Genomic DNA, 26,076 nt, shown 5'->3' on the forward strand with positions numbered 1-26,076 from the left:
ATGAAGAAAGCTGAGCGCCGAAGAATTGATGCTTTTGAACTGTGGTGTTGGAGAAGACTCTTGAGAGTCCCTTGGACTGCAAGGAGATCCAACAAGTCCATCCTAGAGGAGATCAGCCCTGGGTGTTCTTTGGGAGGAATGATGCTGAAGCTGAAACTCCAGTACTTTGGCCACCTCATGCAAAGAGTTGACTCATTAGAAAAGACTCTGATGCTGGGAGGGATTGGGGGCAGGAGGAAAAGGGGACAACAGAGGATGAGATGGCTGGATGGCATCACTGACTCGATGGACGTGAGTCTCAGTGAACTCCGGGAGTTGGTGATGGACAGGGAGGCCTGGCGTGCTGTGATTCATGGGGTTGCAAAGAGTCGGACACGACTGAGCAACTGAACTGAACTGAACTGATGGTATAAATTGAGCCCTCCTTTTTGGTGGGTGGGGGCAAGAATACTGGAGTGGGTTGCCATTCCCTTCTCCAGGAGATCTTCCCAACCCAGGAATTGAACCCAGGTCTCCTGCGTTGTAGGCAGACGCTTTACCGTCTGAGCCACCAGGGAAGTCAATGGAATGGGTGAATTTAACTCAGATGACCATTATATCTACTACTGTGGGCAGGAATCCCTTAGAAGAAATGGAATAGCCATCATGGTCAACAAAAGAGTCCAAAATGCAGTACTTGGATGCAGTCTCAAAAATGACAGAATGATTGATCTCTGTTCATTTCCAAGGCAAACCATTCAATATTATGGTAATCCAAGCCTATGCCCCAACCAGTAATGCTGAAGAAGCTGAAGTTGAACAGTTCTATGAAGACCTACACGACCTTTTAGAACTAACACCCAAAAAAGATGTCCTTTTCATTATAGGGGACTGGAATGCAAAAGTAGAAAGTCAAGAAACACCTGGAGTAACAGGCAAATTTGGCCTTGGAGTACGGAATGAAGCAGGGCGAAGACTAATAGAGTTTTGCCAAGAAAATGCACTGGTCATAGCAAACACCCTCTTCCAACAACACAAGAGAAGACTCTACACATGGACATCACCAGATGGTCAACACTGAAATCAAACTGATTATATTCTTTGCAGCCAAAGATGGAGAAGTTCTATACAGTCAGCAGAAACAAGACCGGGAGCTAACTGTGGCTCAGATCAGGAACTCCTTAATGCCGAATTCAGACTTAAATTGAAGAAAGTGGAGAAAACCACTAGACCATTCAGGTATGACTTAAATCAAACCCCTTATGATTATACAGTGGAAGTGAGAAATAGACTTAAGGGCCTAGATCTGATAGACAGAGTGCCTGATGAACTATGGACGGAGGTTCATGACACTGTACAGGAGACAAGGATCAAGATCATCCCCATGGAAAAGAAATGCAAAATGGCTGTCTGGGGAGCCCTTACAAATAGCTGTGAAAAGAAGAGAGGGGAAAAGCAAAGGAGAAAAGGAAAGATAGAAGCATCTGAATGCAGAGTTCCAAAGAATAGCAAGAAGAGATAAGAAAGCCTTCCTCAGCGATTAATGCAAAGAAATAGAGGAAAACAACAGAATGGGAAAGACTAGAGATCTCTTCAAGAAAATTAGAGATACCAAGGGAACATTTCATGCAAAGATGGGCTCGATAAAGGACAGAAATGGTATGGACCTAACAGAAGCAGAAGATATTAAGAAGAGGTGGCAAGAATACACAGGATAACTGTACAAAAAAGAGCTTCACGACCCAGATAATCATGATGGTGTGATCACTCACCTAGAGCCAGATATCCTGGAATGCGAAGTCAAGTGGGCCTTAGCATCACTACAAACAAAGCTAGTGGAGGTGATGGAATTCCAGTTGAGCTATTTCAAATCCTGAAAGATGATGCTGTGAAAGCACCGCACTCAATATGCCAGCAAATTTGGAAAACTCAGCAGTGGCCACAGGACTGGAAAAGGTCAGTTTTCATTCTGATCCCAAAGAAAGGCAATGCCAAAGAATGCTCAAACTACCAGACAGTTGCACTCATCTCACACGCTAGTAAAGTAATACTCAAAATTGTCCAAGCCAGGCTTCAGCAATACGTGAACCGTGAACTTCCAGATGTTCAAGCTGGTTTTAGAAAAGGCAGAGGAACCAGAGATCAAATTGCCAACATCCACTGGATCGTGGAAAAAGAAGTGAGTTCCAGAAAAACATCTATTTCTGCTTTATTGACTATGCCAAAGTCTTTGACTGTGTGGATCACAGTAAACTGTGGAAAATTCTGAAAGATGGGAATACCAGACCACCTGACCTGCCTCTTGAGAAACCTGTATGCAGGTCAGGAAGCAACAGTTAGAACTGGACATGGAACAACAGACTGGTTCCAAATAGGAAAAGGAGTATGTCAAGGCTGTATATTGTCACTCTGCTTATTAACTTGTATGCAGAGTACATCATGAGAAACGCTGGGCTAGAAGAAGCACAAGCTGGAATCAAGATTGCCGGAAGAAATATCAATAACCTCAGATATGCAGATGACACCACCCTTATGGCAGAAAGTGAAGAGGAACTAAAAAGCCTCTTGATGAAAGTGAAAGAGGAGAGTGAAAAAGTTGGCTTAAAGCTCAACATTCAGAAAACGAAGATCATGACATCTGATCCCATCACTTCATGGGAAATAGATGGGGAAACAGTGGAAACAGTGTCAGACTTTATATTTTTGGGCTCCAAAATCACTACAGATGGTGATTGCAGCCATGAAATTAAAAGACGCTTTCTCCTTGGAAGGAAAGTTATGACAACCTAGATAGCATATTAAAAAGCAGAGATATTACTTTGCCAACAAAGGTCCGTCTAGTCAAGGCTATGGTTTTTCCAGTGGTCATGTATGGATGTGAGAGTTGGACTATAAAGAAAGCTGAGCGCCCAAGAATTGATGCTTTTGAACTGTGGTGTTGGAGAAGACTCTTGAGAGTCCCTTGGACTGCAGGAGGTCCACCCAGTCCATCCTAAAGGAGATCAGTCCTGGGTGTTCATTGGAAGGACTGATGCTGAAGCTGAAACTCCAATACTTTGGCCACCTCATGCGAAGAGTTCACTCATTGGAAAAGACCCTGATGCTGGGAGGGATTGGGGGCAGAAGGATAAGGGGACGACAGAGGACGAGATGGTTGGATGACATCACTGACTTGATGGACATGAGTTTGGGTGAACTCCGGGAGTTGGTGATGGACAGGGAGGCCTGGCGTGCTGCGATTCATGGGGTCGCAAAGAGTTGGACACGACTGAGCGACTGAACTGAACTGAACTGAACTGAACTCCCACAGCAGCTGATCTCAAGCTGCTGAGCTGGGAAGAGAGACTTACAACTGGTTTTCTGCAAGCCCCTAAGATGTGACTCCCGGAGAAGGCAATGGCACCTCACTCCAGTACTCTTGCCTGGCAAATCCCATGGACAGAGGAGCCTGGTAGGCTGCAGCCCATGGGGTCGCTAGGAGTCGGACACGACTGAGAGACTTCACTTTCAGTTTTCACTTTCCTGCATTGGAGAAGGAAATGGCAACCCACTCCAGGTAAGAGCCTGGAGAATCCCAGGGACGCGGGAGCCTGGTGGGCTGCAGTCTCTGGGGTCGCACAGAGTCGGTCACGACTGAAGTGACTTAACAGCAGCAGCAAGATGTGACTCCAGTATACCACTGCAGTTTGACATCTGTAATCGTTCTATAAAAAGCAATTTGTTATTTATTTATTTTATGTTTGGTTGTGCTGAGTGTTTCCTTGCTGCCTGCAGACTTTCTCTAGTTGCCGTGAGTGGGGGCTCCTCTCTAGTTTCGGTGCTCAGCCTTCTCATTGCGGCGACTTCTCTTGCTGTGGAGCATGGGCTCTAGAGCATGTGGGCTTCAGTAGTTATGGTGCGTGGGCTCTGTTGTTCCGTGGCACGTAGGATCCTGCTGGACCAGGGATCGAACGTTCCTCTGCATTGGCAGGTGAATTCCTATTCACTGTGCCACCAGGGAAGTCCCTTACATCTGTAATCTCAAAACTGCATCTGCAGCAGACTTTGAAGTCCCTGAGAGAGAGAGAGACAGATAGACAGAGACAGAGAGAAATGGAGAGAAACCAGGTGGACAGAAAAAAGCAGAAAGGGAACAGAAAAAGGCAATAACTGATGGGGAGCCAGTGAGAGACAGAGGCTCGACTTCACTTAAAAGTTTGGGGCCTCCTCAAGAGTGAGGAATTGCTTCATTCAGCTCCTGTGCAACCTATGTAAAGGAACTTACTTAAGGGGAACCTAGACCGGTGGCCCCAGACTCCTGCCATGAGCCAGTTACCCCTCAGGCAGAGCCTCCCGACCCTTCTACTCTAATTGTCTGTGACCTTTGACTCCAACAAAGAAAGCCCAGGGTGGGTGTGGGGTTCCGCGGCCCCGGTCCCTTCACACACGCTGTTCAAGGCTTCTAAATCCTACCTGCCCTCTTTAGAGCTTTACTCAAGTTTCAGCGCCTGCACGAAGCTGCCTATGTGCACGTCAATCCCTTTCCCTCAATACAGCTTTACATGCCCATGACTTACTCCCCCTCAGGCCCCCTCCCTCCCACCAGCAGAGGACCTGACTCTTCTCCTTCCAGACTCCAGCCTCCTTCTTTCCTACCTTGAGGCCTCAGCTGGACAAATCCTTATCCATCAAAATCCTTATCAACTGACTTACCTGACCTTCAGTGACAGACAAAAGCACTCCAATGAATGAATTGGACAACTGTTACTTGAGCATCTACTACGTCCTAGGGAGGGATTCCCAGGTGGCGCTAGTAGTAAAGAGCCTGCCTGCCAACGCAGGAGACCTAAGAGACCTGGGTTCGATCCCTGGGTTGGGAAGATCCCCTGGAGGAGGGCACGGCCACCCACTTGGACTTGACTGAAGCAACTTAGCACTGATGAATATGCTGGGGAGCTGGAGCAGTGTGGACTGAGGCACAGGGTGACTTAACATTCACATGCGTGAGCCCAGCACATCATCAGGCCACATAAAGTATGTGCTTGAGGTATGGAGGGGGCTTTAGGGAGGATCTCAGAGGAGGTGGCCTCTAAGGTGAGGGAGGAAGAGGTATCAGCTAGGCAAGGGGGTGGGGGAATGGGGGAGGTTTGGGGCAAAGGGAGGATGCATGGGCAAGAATCTGGAATTCCAGGAACCGTGGGTAGTTCAGAAAGGTTGACATGGACCATGATGGGATGTGGAAGTGAGGGGGCGAAGGGTGGATACATCTTGAAAAGCCATAAGAGCCACGTGGGGAGCTACTGATTCCCTGGTGCGTATGTCAAAGGGGTGGAGAAATGTTGAGGAGGAAAAAGAGGCTGGGGGCCAGCTGAGGCTGGGAGGCGGGGGAGAGGAGGGTGGAGGAGCAGTAGGAGGGATAGCTCAGCTGCTCCTGCTCCTTCAGAGCGAGATCCTGGACCGCCCTGAGTAACCGCCCAAGTCAAAAAGTAGAACCTAGAAAGGCTGCAGAAGACTTTCCACAGTTGAGCGGAGAATTGAAGGAGATGAGAGTGTGCGGACAGCTCCAGGAAGGGCATTCATTCCAGCCCGAGGGAGCAGAAAGGGCAAAGGCCCCGAGTGAGAGGTGTTGGAGGCCACAGGTCGGGGGTGGGGATGATGAGGTCCGAGAGGCCAGCACAGATCAGATCAGGCAGAGCTCCTCCACTGGCCACGGCAGATTTTCTCCAGGGGTGATGGGGAGTCGTGGGAGAGTTCTGAGCAGGGAGTGAGCGTGTTCAGCAGCCCAGTGCCCCCTCCCCTCTCTGTCCCCAAGGCCAGAGCACCATGGAGAGTGGACTCAGAGTGACCCGGAAAGGACGGAAGCTAGGCTCCAGCCGGCGGCGGCAGATGCGAGAGCCAGCTGATGGCCAGGATGTGCCGGTGGCTCCCGAGCCAGAGTCCTGGACCTCCCAGTCAGCTGAAGAACTGCAGAGCTTCTTCCAGGACTGCGGTGCCGAGGAAAGGGGCTTTGTCACCAGAGAGGATCTGGCGGTGAGCCCAAGGCCCCATCCCATCCCCTGGATCCCTTTGCTTCTCCTTCTGAGACTCCCCTTCCCAGGAAGGCAGACCGTCCCTGCTCTTTTCCCTTTCTCTCACCTCAAATTTGCTTTTAGGAAAGGCTAGGGATTTATTTATACTAAGGTGGGAATGATCATGTTTTGTATTACCCTCTTCCAGAAACACTTGCATTTTAATAAAGGAAAGGTTTTAAGTCAAAGAAAGAACTTGCAGATGGTATAATTTTAAGCCCATTGAGCAGGGAAGTTTATCTTGGGGAGCAGTCAGGGCCCTGGAAATAAAACCCTGTTAATGTCCACAAACTTCAGTGAAACAGATCAGCCAATGTTGTACATGCCAATAAGGTATCTTCGGCTGTGACCTAGACTGAGATTGGCTGATTTTTTTTGTTTGTTTTTTTCTTCATTTTCTACAAAGGGTCCTGTGTGAGTTGTTGGCATCTCACTGGACCTGCTGTCTCCTCCTGATTTTGTTCCATGCTCTAGACTTTGACCTTTTTCCATCAAAACTGACCCTTCCTACCTGTATTCTACCCTCAGAGCCACAAAAAAGTAGAAATGGCTGATGTTAAGTTATAATTTTCAAAATGGTAAAGAAAAAAGACTTTTGAGTAAATATAAAATCAATACTTATCAAAGATCTAGCTAATTCATCATCATTATTATTATCAGTCAGTGAGGGACTCAGTATGATGTTATGACAGGGTCAAGGAGCATTTGAGAAGCTGCAAGTATTTATGGGAAATTTGGGCTTCCATTGTAGCTCAGTTGGTAAAGAATCTGCCTGCAATGCAGGAAATCCAGGTTTGATTTTGGGTCAGGAAGATCCCCTGGAGAAGGAAATGGCAACCCACTTCAGTATTCTTGCCTGGAGAATCCCCATGGACAGAGGAGCCTGGCAGGCTACAGCCCAGGGGGTCACAAGAGTTGGATACAACTTACGGACTGAACCACCACCACCACCATAGGCAATTTGACAGAAGAGTGTTAGGATAAGTTTGCTGAGTTCATTTTTGAAAATGACTAATGTCCTATAGGCCACAAATCTTTGGGGTTGTCTGTACTACTAGACAAACTTATTTTCAATTCTCCTGGACAAAATCTACAAGTTAACAAGTAACTTCAATATGTCGGACTTTTCAAGGTAAATAATGAGATGAACTCAGTGCATTCCTCTTGTCTAGACAAGGCTTGGGTAATCTTTACTCACATATAATATTGAAAGGGTGTGCTGTGTACCTTTTCACTTTATTTCCAAGTGTCCAGTAATTTCCTGTGATCATAAATAATCTCCAAAGTTTACTCTTGACATAAAAAAGGCTGATCTCATTCGGTTTGGCTTGATCACTTCTGTAGGCTCTGCAAATCTGAAATTTTGAAGTATTGAGCTATTTCAGCTTCTCTCCAGAAGTTTTCATATGGAAGCTTAAGTTGAAATTGTAAAACCTCTGAAATTGGCTTTTCTATCTAGAGTGACCTTCTGTCCCTGTTTGCCTGCATTGGAGGGTTACCTGGGATGTGGGACTTTCAGTATTAAAACTGAGAAAGTCTTGGGCAAACTTAAACCAGCTGGCTTCCCTACTTCTATGGAAACCAAGCACAAGACTCTCTCCACTAGTTTTCACCTACACATGTGAAGGACTTCTCTTCTTGAGGTTCTCAATTTTTCTAAGGTCCCTCTCCTGCCCAAAAGTAACCTTTCACATTACCTGTTTTCAGGCCAGCTTTGCAGGCATTGTGTCCAAGGGCGCTCCTTACAGTGGACTTGTCACACCTGATTAAATGAGAATCACCCTTTAAATCAAAATCTGGTTAAACAGTTGATCTATCCAACTGTATCCCAGTAAAAAGGAGGACAGATTCTTACTGAACCTGTTGTAAATAACTATAGTGCCAAAGAAAGGAAGGAGATTCAGGAAAAGTATTGGTTTCTGAGTCAGGAAGGGATCAGTGAGATTCAAATACCACTTAAAATATTAAATTTCAGTTTGAAAGTGAAGCAAAAGTGTTAGTTGCTCACTCATGTCTGACTCTTTGTGACCCCATGGACTGTAGCCCGCCAGGCTCCTCTGTCCATGGGGTTCTCCAGGCAAGAATACTCTAGTGGGTAGTCATTCCCTTCTCTAGGGGATCTTCCTGACCGAGGAATCGAACCCAGGTCTCCTGCATTGCAGGCAGGTTCTTTACCATCTAAGTCACCAAGGAAGCCCAAATTTCAGTTTACAAAAGCATACTCTCCTAAACTGGGCTTCCCTGGTGGCTCAGAGGTTAAAGCGTCTGCCTACAATACGGGAGACCTGGGTTCGATCCCTGGGTCGGGAAGATCCCCTGGAGAAGGAAATGGCAACCCACTCCAGTATTCTTGTCTGGAGAATCCCATGGACGGAGGAGCCTGGTGGGCTACAGTCCATGGGGTTGCAAAGAGTTGGACACGACTTCACTGAGTGACTTCACTGAGCGACTTCACTTTCACTTTTCACTTTCATCCATTGGAGAAGGAAATGGCAACCCACTCCAGTATTCTTGTCTGGAGAATCCCATGGACGGAGGAGCCTGGTGGGCTACAGTCCATGGGGTTGCAAAGAGTTGGACACGACTGAGCGACTTCACTTCACTTCACTTCACTTCAAGAAGCCAGAGAGAGGACTTCCTCATAATATCCATAAAAGTAAAACAATAAAAAATAGTACTGGCGCTTATCTGGTGGTCCAGTGGTTAAGAATCCACCTTGCAATGCAGGGGGTGCAGGTTCGATCCCTGGTTGGGGCATTAGATCCCACATGTCGAAAGGAAACTAAGCCAGAGTGCCGCAACTAATGAGCTTGTGCACCATAACTTGAGAGTCCAAGTGCCGTAACTAAGACCCAATCCAGCCAAATAAACAAAACAATAGTGATAACCATACCAACTATATTCCCAGCAAATAACCGTAACTCAATTTTCTTCAACCATCGATTTAGTTCCATGGATTAATTCTTGATCTACTGGATCTTGGGTAAGCTTCTGGACTGAAAAGAGTTCTAGCAACTGTAATCCACTGGCTCAGTCTGAAGGTTGGCTACTGTCAGCTTAGAACCCTGTACCCAAGCGAAGCAGCAATAGTTAGCAGAACCTGGTACAGTCCTTTTCCACATGGCTTTGACGCTGCACTTTGTGGAAGACACAAACTGAGCTGGTTTGTAACCAAGCCTTCAGGGTAGGTTGGAAAGGGTAGGAAAGCAGAAATGTGCTTAGTAATGAGACTCAAAGCCTGTGGCTTTTTTTTTTTTTTTTTGCATTTTTTGTTGGCGTAGAGTTGCTTTACCACGTTATATTAGTTACTGCTGTACAACTTCGTAAATCAGTTAATGTATACTTACATCCCCTCCCTCTTGAGCTTCCCTCCCACCTACCCATTCCACCCCTCTAGGTCATCACAGAGCAGCAAGTGGAGCTCCCTGTGCTATATACCAGCTTCCTGCTACCTTTTTACAGTAGCCTAATAGTGTCAGAATGGAAGAGAGTAAAATGGTCTGTTGGGATACAGTATATAACTATTTCATGAAGTTTGATCAGTATTTCCCCTAAAGAACATAGTTTGCATAGCAAAGACATTGAGAAATCTCTAGGGCCTTTCCCTAAAGCATGCAGTTTATGAAGTATTTATACAAAGGCTTTTTACCTATGTAAACTTAGCCTAGGAAAGGCTGGATATCTCTTCTGATCTGACAGTTCTTCCCATGATGCTCTTATAATAGTGATGAGGTATTTAACAAATAAAGAGAATGATATCTTGACATTTTTATTTTTTCTTCTAAATTTAGAATCTGATGTTGGGAAGGCAAACCCAAAGAGGTATCAGAGAAGGTAGGGCACTAGATTAAGATACAATCATGGGATCCTGAGAAATAATATTTGGTTTCCTATATAATCAGTGACAATAAAATAAAGCATTTTGAAATAAACATAGAAGAAGGCAACACTTTTGCTGTTTAGTCTCTAAGTTGTGTCTGACTCTTTGTGACTCCCTGGACTGTAGCCCGCCAGATGCCTTTGTCCATGGGATTTCCCAGCCAAGAATACTGGAGTGGGTTGCCGTATCTTGCTGCAGGGCATCTCCTACATTGGCAGGAGGATTCTTTACTGCTGGGCCACCAGGGAAGTTCAACTCTATAAGAAGGCAATACTATTGCAAGGTTATTTAGCTCTTTTATATGGACAGTGGCTTTACTTTCTGTTTTTATGAAAATGAAAATACAACTGAGCCAAAACAAAGCAGAGAAAATTGTTCTGCTGAGACACAGAAACAGTTATCTGGGCAACTTACACGGAAGACTAATAGTAACCCTCCTTTAACCCTTGCATGGAGCTCTGAGACCAGTTTATCATTTTCATAGAGATGGAGCCAAATTCTAGTTTTGCATGAATATAACATGTGGCAGTCAAAGTTTCACAAGTTTTATATCTTTAATTATAAACGCATCAAAACTGAGCCAAATTTGTCAAGATGTTAACATAAACTTTATAGCTTATTTTCAGACTCAGGTATTATAAAATCAAGACAAATAAGATTCCCTTTCAACAAACCCTCTACAATCCCCTATATCCATTCAGATTTTGCCAGATACTTTAAAACAAAACCACCTCCTTTATCTCCTGGAGCAAAAGCACATCCCATTTTCCTTGCAGACACAGTTGTTCTTCTGCTACTCCTGTTTCTAGTATCAAGTAAAACATTGTAGTGATTATAACTTTTAACAAAGTAATCAGCTTTTATTTCCCAGAAAAAAATTGATGGGTAAAAAACTGAGAACTGTCTTGGACAGCATTTTAGTGAACAGCAAAGCTCACAAATACACATAACACAACTTTCTACAGTCGTGCATATGCCTTGCACAGCTTTAAAAAATTGTGACAGAATATACATAACATAATATTTGCCATAGAATGTATCCTTGTATTATATTAACATAAGTTATGGGAAACACAGACTGCTATTATTTATCTTTTGCAAACAAAAATTATTAAACCAATCTAATTGATCAAAGATTCACCTTAATTATCTGAACCCGGCTCCTTAAAAGTTTTCTGAGTTAGCTAGTTCTCATAAGAGGAACTTTTTTTTTTTTTAAGTCCAGCACATTTAAAGCCTTAGAAGTTTGGTTTCATTATTTTCTGTGACTTTGAGGGCCATTAGATTTATATAGACACTTTTTTGTCTCTACAAACCAATCCACCCAGAGCCCCTGTAAGGGATGTAGTACTCTAAATCATTAATACCCAGGTATAGAAAAATGCTCACACTCACAATGAGAGTTAAGGGCCTTTCTGAATTACAGTCTGGTTTCTTTTCTACAACTCGAACCACAGTTCAAAAGTAAACACAGAAACACAAAAACTTCAGTTCAGATTTCAAAGAGCTCTTCTTCTCCCCAGTGGGCACAAAATTCTTAACCGATTTGAGGTCATTCACAGAAAAACAAACACACCACCACCAACAACAAAAGATTAGCAAACCAGATTTTCCACTGTGTCTCAACCGACAGACACTAGGTCTCCATCATGTATCCCATGGAGATCTCCACATGGTCAGTCCGTAAAACAGAATTCCCCATCATGGCTACCGCTAAAACCAAAAGCAGAAAATCTGTAAAATCAAATACATAAAAACCGGAGAAACAGAATCAGCAAGCAAAGTTCTATCACACTTGGGATTCCCTTCAAGAGCCAAGGAAAGGAGTGCCCAGGACTTCCCTGATGGTCCAGGGGTTGAGATTCCGTGCTCCCAGTGCAGGGGGCCTGGGCTCCATTCCTGGTCAGGGACTAGATCCCATATGCTACAACTAAGACCCAGCACAGCCAAACAAATAAGTTTAAAAAAAAAAAAAAAAATATATATATATATATAAAGTGCCTGTGTTCCCAGAGCCCATTTAGGGCTTTTCTAGCAACACAGTTTACTGGGTTATGACAGCCGAGTCCATGGGGCATCTCCATGGAACCTCCAAAACTGCTAAAGCAGAATTTCCAAGAAGATAAAATCATGACCCTTAGACAAAAATAAAGTGAATCTATACCAGAGATTTTATTTAACTCATTTATTAATGGGAGATGTTCTGAATGGTTGAAAGAGCATTTGAAAAGCGGGATAACTTAACAGAGAAATGTTACAATCAGGTTGTTGAGGTAGGTTGCTTAAAGCTGGTTAATGAACAACAGGTCATAAATCTTTGGGATTATCTTGTTCCATCAGGCAAAAGTTATTTACACCTCTCTTGAACAGAATCTACAAGTTAACATGTGACTTCATTTAGTCTGGGATCTCTAATCAGTACCATGAGACAAAGTGCGTTCATAGAATCTAGAAGATGCTTGGGTGGCCTTGGCCTCTGTAGAATACCAAAAGGGTGTGCTGTCCACTTTGGGGACTTATTTTCCAGTGTTAGGTAATTTTCAAATAGTGATAAACACGTGGGAAAGATTGGCTACTGTCCTTTATTACAGTCCTAACAGGATGAGACTCAGAAGAGGTAGGTTTTGATGCTGGATGAAGGAATAGAAAAACTGAGGATGAAGTTCAAGGCTCTGCTAGAGTCCAAGAGACTCAAGGACCGGTCTTGAGGTCAGGTTGAGGGTTGGACTCCGAAAATGGGGAGAGGGGAGGTGGGGGTGGCTGAAAATAAACACCTCTCCTTTTCTGAGAGTGGCCCAGAGCCTCCCCTGGTAGGAACATCACCCAACTTACCTCTGTCCTTGCAGGCAGCCAAGTTCAGCTTCCTGAGCAGCGAGGATGAGCTGGAGATGATCTTTGACTGGGTGGATGTGGAGCGGAAGGGACGCCTCTCCCTTGAAGAGTTCAGCTCCGGGCTCAGTATGTCTGTCCTGGGAGGGCCTCCCGAGGGGTGTGCCAAGCACGAGGCGAGGCTGAGCAGACAGGAAAGGTTGCAGTGACCCATCACAGAACCTTCACGACACCCCTGAGGGCAGTTCTGGGTGTGGATGACATATGAATGACCGCAGAGATGAGAATGCTAAGCCTCTCATGGGAGGCTCTCAACTGAGTGGGAAGCCAGTTGGTTCAAGGCAGAGCTGAGACTTAAGACTCTAGCCCAGGAGACCTCACTTCCTTTCGAACAAGAGCAAATCATTGCTAGGGGTGGGCGGGGTGTCCCCTGAGCATTCCCCTCCTCCAGAGAGGTCTCCAGGATTGCTTTCAGATGCCTCCCTTGTCTTCTCCCCGGTAAAAGCTTTCCCTTGAGCAGGAGGTTAGACACCCCCTGTTCTTGAGACCACAGGCCTTGTTTCTGCCTGGAGAAGGTCACATTCTGGCTTTGGTTAAAGGAATATGAGGCTCCAGGGAGCAGCAGAGGGTGATATTTAGTGGGTGGAGGCTTCCCAGACCCTTAGCCCCCACTGGGCAGGGCAACTCCAAACTGGCTTCTTAAGACAGGCCTAGAAGGACCTAGAGACATCAAAGCTGGAAATACACAATATTCCAGCTGAGCTCAATGGGGAAGACCTTTGTTCCAGGGAATGGAAGGAGTGGTGTCCTTGTAGAGACCCTAAAAAGGATTGTCAGCCTTTAATGCAGCCAAAGCCACCCCTAATTCTCGGGTCTGCTGAGTCTCCAAGAGTTTGGGAGACAACAGAAAGGGGAGGCCAAGAATCTGCATTTATACTTTGGGCCCTCCCAAGAGATGGTTGCTCTGGCTCTGGTGATTGAGAGGCTCGGAGCAGGGAGGGGAAATTAGGGCCTGGAATCAAGGGTGCGGCAGACGGAACACTATTGTCCCTGTGGCCCAAGGAGCCATCTTCACATCTGTGTCCAGTTGTGTCCACTATCGGGAAGACTTCCCAATGCCTACAAAACAAAATTCAACTCCCTTCCCAGGGCCTACAGGCCAGCACTGCTGAGACCCTTCCAACCTCTTAGGCTCACGCAATACCACTCACCTCCTCCAGCCTACCAATCTAGCTCCTACCTCAGGGCCTTTGCATGCACTGTTCTTGCAACCTGGAATATGCTTCCTGAGAAAACTACATCACTTGCTCCTTCCTTTTTAGTCACATCTCAGTTCCAATGTCACTTCCTCAGAACCCTCCTGACCACCCTCTCTAAAGTAGACCCTGTCTAGTCTCTTAAAGGAAATTACCCTGTTCCTTCCTTTAGCTCTCTTGGTAATTTTATTTATTTATTAAATGTGTCCTTTTCAGTATTCATAGAATGTCGGCTCCACCAGGGCAGAGGTTTTGGCCAATTTTGACCCCAGCACATAATAGATGCTCAATGATTATCCTTTGACCCAGTGAAAAGAATGTGTGGGCCACAGTGGAGCCGCTGTGTGACTTCTAGCAAGTCTCTTGGCCTCTCTGAGCCTCAGACGCTCATGTGTAAAATGGGCGCAGGGTCTACCTTGAGTAGTCCCTGGTTGACGTGAGGAGTGTATGACCCTGGCCCTGTATAAATGTGACTGACACAGATAAAACCATTTCCCCAAAGGCTGGAGCAGGGCAAGGTAGGAAGTCAAGCGATGGAGCCCAACCCCACTCTGCTCCTTTCTGTCCCTCTTTGTTCCGCAGAGAACATCTTTGGCTCCAGCTCGAGCACCCACAGGCTCCACAGAAAGAGGCCACTGCTCTCCAAGCGAGGATCTGCAGCCACCAGCTTCCCGGTGGTGGAGGAGGCCAACAGTGAGGAGAAGGAGGCGTTCTTTGCCTTCATGGAGCAACTAGGAGCCAGCAACTCACTGCCTGAGTAAGGCCAGCAGGGTTGGGGGTGCGGGGGGAGGCACCGCCTGTCAGAGGGGATGAGCACTGGCCCAGACGCAGGATCAAACGGGAGCTGCCAGGTAGTGTTGGGCGGATATCCTGCTTTGGCCACTTATTGGCTGTGCGACTGCAGGCAAGTAGCCTAACCCCTTACCTGCGTTTCCCTGGCTGCAGGGTGAGCAGAAGAATTGCTGTGGGATTAAATGAAGCCCCGCATGGAGAAAGCCTACCCACTGGGAGTCCATCCCACTCAAGCCCTCCCTCCTTGTCCTGCCCTATAAGGTCACTCTCCAGAAAGATTGGCAAGTTGAAGGATCAGCTCCCTAAAGGGACCCACAATCTTTTTTCTTTCCTTCTTTTGGCCCCTTCGTGTGGCATATGGGATCTTATCTCCCCAGTGATTGAACCTGCACCCCCTGCGTTGGAAGTGCAGAGTCTTAACCATTGGACTTCCTGGGAAGTCCCAGGACCCACATTCGCAAAAATACAAACCTCCCAAGGGTGCCTTTTCCCCAAAAAGAGAGTCCCCCAGTGGAGTGATTTCAGGTATGGTGATGCTCTGAGTTGGGCAGGCTTAGAGACAGGAGGGCTTGGAGACAGTCTTGGGCTCTGGGATTTTTGGGGTTCACTCATGCTTAGAGAGTCGGAGAAGGCAATGGCAACCCACTCTAGTACTCTTGCCTGGAAAATCCCATGGACGGAGGGGCCTGGTGGGCTGCAGTCCATGGGGTCACTAGGAGTCGGACATGACTGAGCGACTTCACTTTCACTTTTCACTTTCATGCATTGGAGAAGAAAATGGCAACCCACTCCAGTGTTCTTGCCTGGAGAATCCCAGGGACGGGGGAGCCTGGTGGGCTGCTGTTTATGGGGTCTCACAGAGTCGGATACGACTGAAGCGACTTAGCAGCAGCATGCTTAGAGAAAGGGACCCTGCCTAAAAATACCCACCGCACAACCCTCCAGGTCCCACTGGCTCTGTTAGAACTAGCAAGGGAATCACCCTCGCCCATCTGCCCAGGTTTTCCCAGGTTCCCCTGCCCCACAGGGCTCTGTGAGCACAAGCTCTCAGAGGGTGGGGCAGGTGCTGTGGGCAGGCAGGGTGGGACTGGGGTACAGGTTGGCAGGGGAGCTGTGGTGGCAAGTGATTTAACTACTTGGCAGCTTGGCCTGGGCTCAGCCCTCAGGCATCTGTCTTCACGACTTAATTAAATCCATGTGAAAGCAGCATTTATGGAATGCCAACTCAGTGCCAGACCCCAGGCTGGTGCTCTCCACTGGGTGCGCCTCATTCTCCAGCGGCCATGTTACAAATAAGCTCAGAGAAGTTGTGGGACTTGCTAAAGGTCACGCAGCCACAGAATGGGAGAAGAGAGAAGGCAGATGGAAGCTCTGGGCCATCAGACTCCCAGAGCCCCCCGCCCCACAATGAATCATTAAATCGTAGAGAGACAACGGGATGTGGGGATTCGTAAAGGGATAAGGGCACAACTGGGAGAGGTTCCTGGAGGAGGTGGCACTTGAGCTGCACCTTGCAGAGTGTAAGGAGATTTTTGTGACCCAGCTGCCACAGTCTCTTGGCGTGTGGCCATTAGAACCTAGGAGTGGGCTTCCCTCTGCCTCCTGGTCCCACTCAAGGTTGATCTCTGGCTGTCCTCCCCTCCCAGGCAGGCGGAAATCTGGCAGCTATGGAGAAAGCTGCGGCAGGAGGAGCCCCAGCTGGCAGGCAACCTGGAGGGCTTTCTGGCCAAGATGAACAGTCGCCTACAGGAGGCACGGGCCGACAAGGAGGTTCTGGAGCTGACTCTGAGGAAGTGAGTTGGGGCCGGGTTGGCACACAGTGGATGCTCTTTACATTAGTTGAATCTTTTTTATTTTTGGCTGTGCTAATGGCAGCATGTGGGATCTTAGTTCCCCAACCAGGGATTGAATCCGCACCCTCTGCAGTGGAAACACAGAGTCTGAACCATTGGACCACCAGGAAAATCCCTTAGTTGAATCTTAAGTGAATTTTCTCAGCTCCAGAAGAATGGAGGCCAGGGGTTCGCAGAAGAGCCTGGGAGCTGGATGGGCAGAGCTGAGCTAGAAGAAGGGGAAACTAAGGGAATCTACTGGGAAGGACAGAGTGAAGCCTTCAGCCAAAGAGGGGATGGGCCAGTGTGTCCTGGTGCAGGGTCACTGGGGCACCTAACTCCAGGGCACCACTCACGTAGATTGCCATGCATGTGGTGATCCTGGGGTTGGCATGGGCTCAGCCCTGCCAGGGAGTCTGTGCTTGGGGGTGGGGGTGGATAGGAGGATGGTGACAGCAGGAAGTGGGGACAGAGTGATTGGGGACTGTGAGACAGGAACCAACATCCCGATGATGGTTATGGAGTCAGCAGGGTGGGCTCAGATGATCCATATCAAGGGCCTTTGTCAAGGTCAGGAGCTGTTACTGGGATGACAGTTCCCAGGGTGACAGGGGTCAGTGACCGCTGGCAGAGTGAGCCGAGCAGTAGGGTAGGCTCTGAGCGTGGGCCCAGACCACCCCTGCAAGCAGCAGGGTGGCAGGGTGCTGCCTGACCCCCTCCACCCCTTCCAGGAGGGACACTGACCACCATCGCAAGGTCCGGCAGCTCTACGAGGAGATGGAGCAGCAGATACATCGGGAGAAGCAGCAGCTGCAGGCTGAGGTGAGCCCCCCAGCCCCAGCCAGCCTCTCCCCCAGCCCTGGATCCCTCTGCTGCCCGCGCAGTGAGCCCAGGTCTGGCCAGCGTGGGGCAGCGGGAGGCCGCTGTGAGCAGATCGTCTCATCCCCCCCAGCGTCGGAGAGACAGTTTGCTCAGACAGACTGGGTGGGGAGTGCTCACTGCTGCCAGCTCTCAGGGGTCCCCCGGGGCCACTCCTCCCACTCTCTGGGCCTCTGTCTCCTTGTTGCCTGGGCCAGGGAAGTTGTCCTGAAACCCCCCTTCTTGTGGACACATCCTGGACCGGGCGCCCCAGGCCTGGGTGGAGGTGGCACGCGGGGAGGGCCAACCCAGGCCAGCTGAGTATTGGACTCGGCCACACAGGGGGAGCTAAGACCTCTCTGCTCCCCAGAGTGACTCCCGGGGCCTGGCCCTCAGCTCCCAGATGCAGGAGGTGCTGGAGGCCAAGGAGCGCGAGGTGCAGCGGCTGACCGAGGGGCAGAAGGAGGTGAGTGAGAAGGGCTCCCCTGGAAGCCCAGTTTCTGAGGATTCACGGACCCTGATACCCACCTCCGGAGGGTTCACTGGCTGCTGGGCTCCTGCATCAGAGGTGGCTCCCCTAGGAAAATGATGTCTCTGGCCCTTTTTCTGAGACGAGGCCAGGTAAGGGCAGTGGCAGCCCTGGGACATGAATCAGAAGGTCCAGGCTCAATTTCCTGCTGTTTCAATTAAAAGCCCCACAAATCTCAGGAAAGGGTTTTGCTTGTCTTGGCCTTAGTTTCTCCATCTGTAAAATGGGCATAGTCACATCTACTGCAGCTCCCTGGCTAGTTGTATCAAAAGAGGTAATAAATGGGAAAGCCCTTTGAAGCCAGAAAGCACCAGGCAAACACGAAGTCTCAACATTGGAGAGGCTTGGTGATAAGGTGGGGCTCAGCTCTCATCTCTGCTGTCAGCTGAGTGACCTTGGGCAGGATTTTAACCTCTCTGAGCCTTGGTTTCCTCATCAGAGAAATGGAGATCAGAACTTTTGCCTTAGAAGGCTGCTGTGATGATTAGATATACTGTATTCGAGGGCCTAAGATGGTGCCTCGTGTGTAATAGGTGCTTTATATTGACTTGGCCAAAAAATGTGTTTGGGTTTTTTTCTTAACATGTTATGGTAACACCCGAACAAACTTTTTAGCCAGCCCAATACATCATAGTCGCTACTATCTCTGAACCTTACCTAGCTTCCTGGTTATAATACCTGCTACCCCAACACCCCAGGTCTCATAACCTGTAATCACTTGCAGATGGCATTATGGCTAAGCCTTTGGGTCTGAGACCCAGCCCCATTGTCTCTTCCTTCCTCAACTTGCAGGCCACTGGCCTTAGTAAAATCGCCATGTGTTGTAACCAGGACAACCAGCATCCTTTCATCACTGGACTAGGTTCCCACAGCCTTCCCTCCTGGTTCTGCTACCTGGTTTCACCCTCCTGACACAGGTTGATCTCCCAGGAGACTCTGTAGTAGCTGCCCATTGGAGACTGAAAGTGAAGTGAAAGTCGTTCATTCGTGTCCGACTCTTTGTGACCCCGTGGACTATACAGTCCATGGAATTCTCCAGGCCAGAATACTGGAGTGGGTAGCCTTTCCCTTCTCCAGGGGATCTTCCCAACCCAGGGATCGAACCCCAGGTCTCCTGCATTGCAGGGTTCTTTACCAGCCGAACCACAGGGGGAAGCCCTTGTAGACTTGGAGCCCTGGAGGCTGAGGCAGGCCCCTTTTGGTGAGAGAGGAGGTTGGACTTCCCACACAGGACCGTTCTGTCCTGTCCCCTGTGGACGTGAAGCCTCTCCCCCCAAGGCCGTTCATTCCTCCATCCAACCACTGTTTATGGTGCGCCCACTATGTGCCAGGCACCGCGCTAGCTCCCAGGGAACATAACAGACACATATCTCCTGCCTGTGGGGTTATTGTCTAGTCAGGGAGATAGGTGATACACTAAATAAGCAAGTAAAGTCTATAACATATTAGATAGTGAAAGTGCTAAGGAGAATAAAGTAAAACAGGGCAGAAGGGTAGGAGGGTTTTGAGAGGAGGGGTCAAGGAAGCCTCACTTAAGATGATGACTTTGGAGTAAAGGCCTGAAGGAGGTGAGGAGTGGGCCCTGTGGTATCTGAGGGAAGAGCAGTCCAGGCAGAAGGCACAGCGAGTGCAAAGGCCCTGAGGTGGGCGTGACGCGCTGTGCGTGTTCAAGGACCAGTAAAGGGGCCTGGGGGCTGGAACAGACTGAGCGGGCAGGGAGCAGGGTCATGAGAGAGGCAGCCAGAGATGTAATGGGGGTGGGGTGGGGGCAGACTGCAGGTCCGGGAGGCTGTCGTGGGGACCTTGCCTTCCATTCAGCATGGTCAAGCAGCTCTCCATCTCCCGGTCTTGTGACCGGCCGTTGGACCAGGAGCTCCTTAGCGACCACACGGGCTCAGAGATGAGCAGCCAGTGCAGAGCACTGAGCAAAGGAGGATGTGGCCCCTGGTGCTGCTGGCCACCTGTGCTTCTTACGCAGTTCCCCCCTCCCTTCCCCACCCCGCCAATTCCAATGTCTCTTCCAGGTGGGAGGTAATGGAGCTAATTAGGCCAATGAGGGGGTAACACCCGATCCTATGTTTTAAGCTGGGTCTCCAGGAGCCTGGAGTCTGTGCCCCACCATGGTCTTGGGAGGCTGTTTAGTCCCCCCGAAGGGCAACTGGGCTTCTCTCCCCGTCACCCGCCACCTCCTGCAGCTGGAGGCCCAGCTCCACCGTCTCAGCAGCACACACCAGGAGGCCAGCTCGGAGAACCGGCAGCTTCGGGAGGCCGAGCGGGACCTGGCTGGGCGGCTGGAAGAGGTGCGGGGGCAGCTGCAGGTGACCCGGGGGCACCTGGATGCCGCCAGGGGCCGCGTGTCCTGGCAGATGGAGGAGGAACCCAGGCAAGTAGCTGCCATCCCCGGGCTGGGCTGCAGATGGAGGGCTTCCTGCAAGAGGGGAGAAAGGGTTTGAGTTCTCAGAGACTCTGCTCAGCCTTCAGAGCTCACGGTGCAAGTGAAAAGTGAATGTTAGTTGCTCAGTCGCGTCCGACTTTCTCTGTGACCCCATGGACTATAGCCCACCAGGCGCCTCTGTCCATGGGATTCTCCGGGCAAGAATACTTGGAATGCGTAGCCATTTCCTTCTCAAGGGGATCTTCCCAACTCAGGGATTGAACCAGGGTCTCCCGCATTGCAGACTATCTGAGCCACCAGGGAAGCCACACACAGACTCCCTCCTTAAACTTCACAACAACCCCACTGGGCTGGGATTGTCATGCCTGTTTCTCAGACAAGGGGGCAGAAGGGGGAAAATCACATGCCTGGACACACACGACTCACACAACTAGGATTCAAGCACACACACACACACACACACACACACACACACACACAGAGGCTAGCGCAGTCCTGGATCCTTGGCAGAGTGGGATGGGCTGGAATAGTAGGAAGGCTTCCTGGAGGAGGTGAGGCTCCACATGGGCCTTGAAGGATGAGCAGGATTGGATGAGGAGAGGGGTGGGGAGTGAGTGCCGGGTGAGAAGTCCTGTGGAAGGGAAGACCTAAGGGAGGGCCAGCTGTGAGGTGTGCATCTGCTGCTGAAGGATGCAGACAGGATGGGTGTGACAGCTACCTGCCCCTCCCTGACCCTAGCTTCCTGCACCCTTCCTAGTGTCCCCAGAACAGGTGAGGAGACGGCTCCAGATGCTCAGGCAGCCTCCTCCTCCTCCTCCGAGGAGGCTCCCCTGCCTGGACTGTTCGGGGACAACGATGACTGGGACCAGCTCCTCAGCGGCATCGGCAGCACCCCCCTCCATGCCCTGCAGCTCTCCTGGAGCCCACCCCCAACCCCGAAAGCCTCCTCAGGCCCCCCAACGCCCCGAGTGGTCAGGCAGATCTCCATCTCAGAGCCACATGCTCTTCTGTTTGCTCAGGAGCTCTCTTCAGATCCAGGGGGCTCTCCAAGGAGCCCCCCTGGGGTACCTTCTGGGACCGAGGAAGAGAAAGGAGCGAATCCAGATGGGCCGGACATGAGTCCCCCAGAGCAGACTGGAGAGCCCCCCAGCCAGGAAGCTAAGGAAGAGTCAGGGCTTGGCCCCGGGGTCCACTTCCCCTGGGGTCTCCCAGGGGTCTCAGCTGGGGAGCCAGGGAGCCTGGTGGCAGCTGCACTCAAGGTGCTTGTTCCTTTGGAGGATGGGCCCCCTCCTCAAGTGACCTCGTCCCCTCCCCAGGCCTCAGCTGGGCCCAGCACACAGCTCCAGACCTCATACCCAGATGACGAGGGCCCTGGCCCTGGGCCGGTCCCACCCAAGCCTCCCCGGCAGAGAGAGGCCCTCCATCAGGACCCCCATTCTGCTGGCTCTGAGCCAAGGCTGGGGTCCTTGGGAGCTGGAGCCCTCCTGGTGGGGCTGGATGAGCCCTCCCAGGGCTTGGTGCCTGAGGGTCCGGCTCCCATGGATGGATCAGAGTGGGGCAAGTGGAGCCCAGATGCACAAGAGGGCCGTTCAGGGGAGCTGCAGGAGGCTCATGGCCAGGTCCCCGGGCTGTCCACTCTCCTCCCCCAGAGCCTGGAAGAGGAGCCCAGGGCTGAGGAAAGGAAAGCAGTGGACCAGGGAGAGTGGAAGTTCAGGTCAGAGCTGACCGTCGAGGCTCGTGGCCTGAAACTCGAGCACTCAGAACTCCCCCAGCTCAATCCCCAGCCCGCGCCTCGCCCACCTGACAGAGCGCAGGCTGAGGTTGAAGCAGAAGCCCCGGCTCCCAGGAAACCATCAGAGGGCTTTCGCCCCTTTCTCCCCATGGGGGCTCAGCCTGGGGATGGAGCAGGGCCCCCAGAGCCCACACAAACCCTTCCCACCAGGGCTGAGCTGGAAGCCCAACCCAGGCCCCAGCCTACAACTGCCCACGCAGAAGGAGAACAAGCCCCCTCTAAGTCCAGGAAGCCAAGGGCAGAGAACAGGCCTGAAGATTCAAGAATGGACTCTGGAGGTCCGGGGCTGACCCCATTCCCTGGGGACCGCACGGCCAACGAACCTTTGACCGACCCTGATTACGCCTTCCATGTCATCTTCCTGGGAGACTCGAACGTGGGCAAAACCTCCTTCCTGTATCTGCTGCACCAGAACAACTTCGCCACTGGGCTGACAGCGACTGTGGGTAAGAGCCGCTTGCAGAGGATGGCAGGGGAGGGAGGGGAGAGCCGGAGGACCGGGCTGGCGAGCTGGAGCAGGCCCAGAGCAAACCATCCCCCAGCAAGCTGTAGGTTCTGCCCGCGCCACAGGCCCTGTGTTAGATGTTATTTTATACCGGCGTAACCTGGCTATTTTACTAATCATCTCTAATTATAGGTATTTTGCTTTCTCTGCATCGATCTGATGAGCTAATAACGTGCCACGTTAACAAAGCACCTACAATTTAGGTGGCAGCACTGGCCGATGGTGAAAACAAGCCGGTCTCCACCCACATGGCCCCTGGGCAGGCCACCTCAGGGACCCCGCTGCTTGAATTTGCCCAAGACCAGCCCTAGGCCAGCCAGCCAGGCTCTGGCAGGAAGCTACGTTGGGCAAGTTGAATATTTTACACAGAATGTATTTGTAGAGTAGGGTAAGTTAGGAACACCGGTGCTTGAGTTCAGAATCCAGTTCTGCCACTTACTAATGGTATGAACTTGGAGCAAATTATTCAAGCCCTCTGAGCATAAGCGCTGACCTCTGAAAGGGGCTGTAAGAATTAGATCAGTTAATACATATCAAGGTCTTAGAATACTATCTGGCACGTATTAAGTGCTCAGTTAGTATTAGTTATTTTTATGGTTGTTATTATTATAAGTACTTTTGATAATGTCCAATCCAGTGGCTTTTGCAAGTGAAATGTCCTAAAGCCCAAAGCCTCCTCTCCCTAAGAACATTGGGATATGTGCCCCACTCGCGTAAAGCCATAGAAAAAAGCTCATGGGAATGTTCGGCTTGGGGTAAAAACGGAGGGATCTGCGTCTTTGTGTCTGTCTAGGTACGCGCTAACTGGGCACCAGTGGTAGACCAGTGGGTAAAGTTCTCAAACTTTACCTAGGAGACTCCCTCACCCCCTCACCCAGGACAGCTTCTTGAACTTTTCTCTGCCTGAGAAGCCTCACCTGGGGAGCCAGTTAAAAATGCAGTGTTGTCAGGAACAGGGGACCCATAGGAGGTCTGTTCTGATGTTGAACAGGGTCACAAGGTCTGCAAGGCCACCATCATTAATCACGCAAGCCAGGGGTCCCCAACCTCCAGGATCTAATGTCTGATGATCTAAGGTGGAGTTGATGTAATAACAGTGGACATAAAGGGTACAATAGATGCAATGCGCTTGAATCACCCCCAAACCACCACCCGCCCCCACCACCCTAGTCCATGGAAACATCGTCTTCTATGAAACTGGTCATTGGTCTCAAAAAGTGTGAGGACTGCTGACCTCAGCTGCTGGTTACCGACCACCTGCAATGCACCAGGCACTTGCCTTATTCTGTGCCAGGGCCCCCTCACGCCTATGAGCCTCTCCCATTGTCACGTGGTAAGAAGTTTCCACGAAATTCAATAGAGAAAATACAGGTTGCGTAATTGTAAAAAGACAAGGCAAGCCTGCATGCACTGCTAGTCAGCTGGGAGGAGTGTGTGTGTGTGAAAGTGGCTCATTTGTGTACAACTCTTTGCAACTCCATGAACTATACAGTCCATGGAATTCTCCAAGCCAGAATATTGGAGTGGGTAGCCGTTCCCTTCTCCAGGTGATTTTCCCAACCCTGGGATCGAACCCAGGTCTCCCACATTGCAGGCTGACTCTTTACCAGCTGAGCCACCAGGGAAGCCCTGATATCCAATCTGTCCCACACTTAGCTGTGGTGATCGCCATCCATCAGGCTTACCTGTCACTGGGGATGATTCCAGCTTCCTCCGTTGTAATCTCCCCACTCAGCATCACCCTCTGTTCCCACCCCGCTTTCTCGCCTGTCTGCCTTAGAGAACAGGGCTGGTGGAGGACCAGAGCCAGAGCCAATCGAATTATAGCTGACTGCGCATTTTTGTGAGGTTTCTCTGCAGCTATCCTCATTTTACACATGAGGAAAACAGAACTGAAGTCCTGGTGAACTTTTGGGCCCTATCTGGGCAGCAAAGTTCATACCTGGGGCCACCTGCCTTCAAAGCACAGGCCCTCACCCCAGAGGCTCTACGCTTTTATACGCTGAGCGCTGCCCACTCCCTGGGGTTGTTCACATAAAACAGCAGATTTCTTGGGAAGCAGAAGACATTATAGTTCTGACAGTTTATGTGGTTTAAGTTGTAACATGTGGGGATACGTGGGTAGACTGAGGGTGGGCGATGGGCAGGGAGGAGGAAGGTGGGAGTAATGCAAGTTACTAAATGCAAAGAATAATCATGAGGGTTGCTCTATAGACCATGCTGCGGATGTTTATGCAGAGACTGGATGTCATCACAGCGGGCGGGACTGGGTAACCGCAGAAGTTTCTGCAAACCCTGGGCTTCCTTAGACCTTCAGGAAAGGGGGCAGTAAAGAGAAATGGATGCTGCAGATACACTTCTGCTGAGGTCAGGACTTCCTGGCTGCCACTTCCCCCAGTCTCCTCTGGGGAGCACAGATGGGGCGTCTGTGGCTTGTCACCACCGGGGGCAGAAGTAAGATCTTGTGGGGATCACCATGTGTCACCTTGAGGAAGCTCTCTACTGGCTCAGGGATCATATGAGGAGTTGCCTCTTTCCTGAGCTGGTTGGCGCCCCATGGTGGGCTCAGCAGGGGCAAAACAGCCCCTCTCTGTCACCCCCATCCCACTCACCCCCATCCCACTCACCCCCATCCCTGGGAACTGGAGGTTGGCAGGAAGTTGCTCCCCAAAGATTCCAAGCCTCCCGGGGATTTCACTAGTACATCCACATTTCCAGGGATAGGAGGGGTCTGGAACCATGACTCGGGGAAGGATTGGTCTGTGAAATTTTGAGGAGGTGGAGGTTCAGAAAGATGAGAATTCATAGTAGATAATAAAAAAGACCACTTCCCAAGCAGCCCCTAGACACTGGACCAGACCTTGAACGTAAGTTATTCAATCCTCCCAATCCCCCAGTGACATGGGTCTTTTTAAATTGCCACCTTGCAGATGAGAAAGGAAGGCTCAGAGGGGTGAAGTGACTCACACAGGCAGTAGAGCAGCAGAAGGTGGACAACTCAGAGCCCAACGGTCCTCCTTGAAGCCGGCACTCCCTTTACCCACCCAGGTTGCCTGTCTGCCCTGCTGTCTGGGTAGAGAATAAAGATGCATGCAATAATTAGGAATGAGACAAGAAGTATTATTAAAAAATAAATGAGCGAAACTGATTTTCCTGAGTAGCCTGAGGACTAAACATTGCCATGTAGTTGAGAAGACAGGTATTTTCGTAGTGGTGGAAACAAGGCAGGGTGCCTCATGTCAGCCAGCTGTCAGGGTGGGAGTGCAGTGGGAGCTGGGTAGGCAAAGCAGGATGCTCTTCTCGGAGGATGTGGACCCTCAAGTGCGGATGGGGTTTGAAGAGCAGAAGGGAAGCCCGGCTGCCAAAAGTTCCCACCCCTCAT

At 50.0% G+C, this 26,076-nt stretch overlaps 1 protein-coding gene across 1 annotated transcript in view; it reads left to right on the forward strand.

The window, feature by feature from the left end:
- Positions 1-26,076, forward strand: part of RAB44 (RAB44, member RAS oncogene family) — a 38,679-nt gene that overhangs the window by 5,150 nt on the left and 7,453 nt on the right. Inside the window, exons 2-10 of the mRNA XM_010848736.1 lie at positions 5,771-5,988; positions 12,753-12,864; positions 14,574-14,748; positions 16,430-16,576; positions 17,347-17,437; positions 17,844-17,939; positions 20,198-20,385; positions 21,155-22,635; positions 24,351-24,537. Of these exons, the coding sequence (XP_010847038.1) occupies positions 5,771-5,988; positions 12,753-12,864; positions 14,574-14,748; positions 16,430-16,576; positions 17,347-17,437; positions 17,844-17,939; positions 20,198-20,385; positions 21,155-22,635; positions 24,351-24,537 (2,695 nt within the window). The remainder of the gene's footprint in view (positions 1-5,770; positions 5,989-12,752; positions 12,865-14,573; positions 14,749-16,429; positions 16,577-17,346; positions 17,438-17,843; positions 17,940-20,197; positions 20,386-21,154; positions 22,636-24,350; positions 24,538-26,076) is intronic.

This window comes from Bison bison, unplaced genomic scaffold (assembly GCF_000754665.1).
Source record: "Bison bison bison isolate TAMUID 2011002044 unplaced genomic scaffold, Bison_UMD1.0 scf7180017864270, whole genome shotgun sequence".
Lineage (NCBI taxonomy): Eukaryota > Metazoa > Chordata > Mammalia > Artiodactyla > Bovidae > Bison > Bison bison.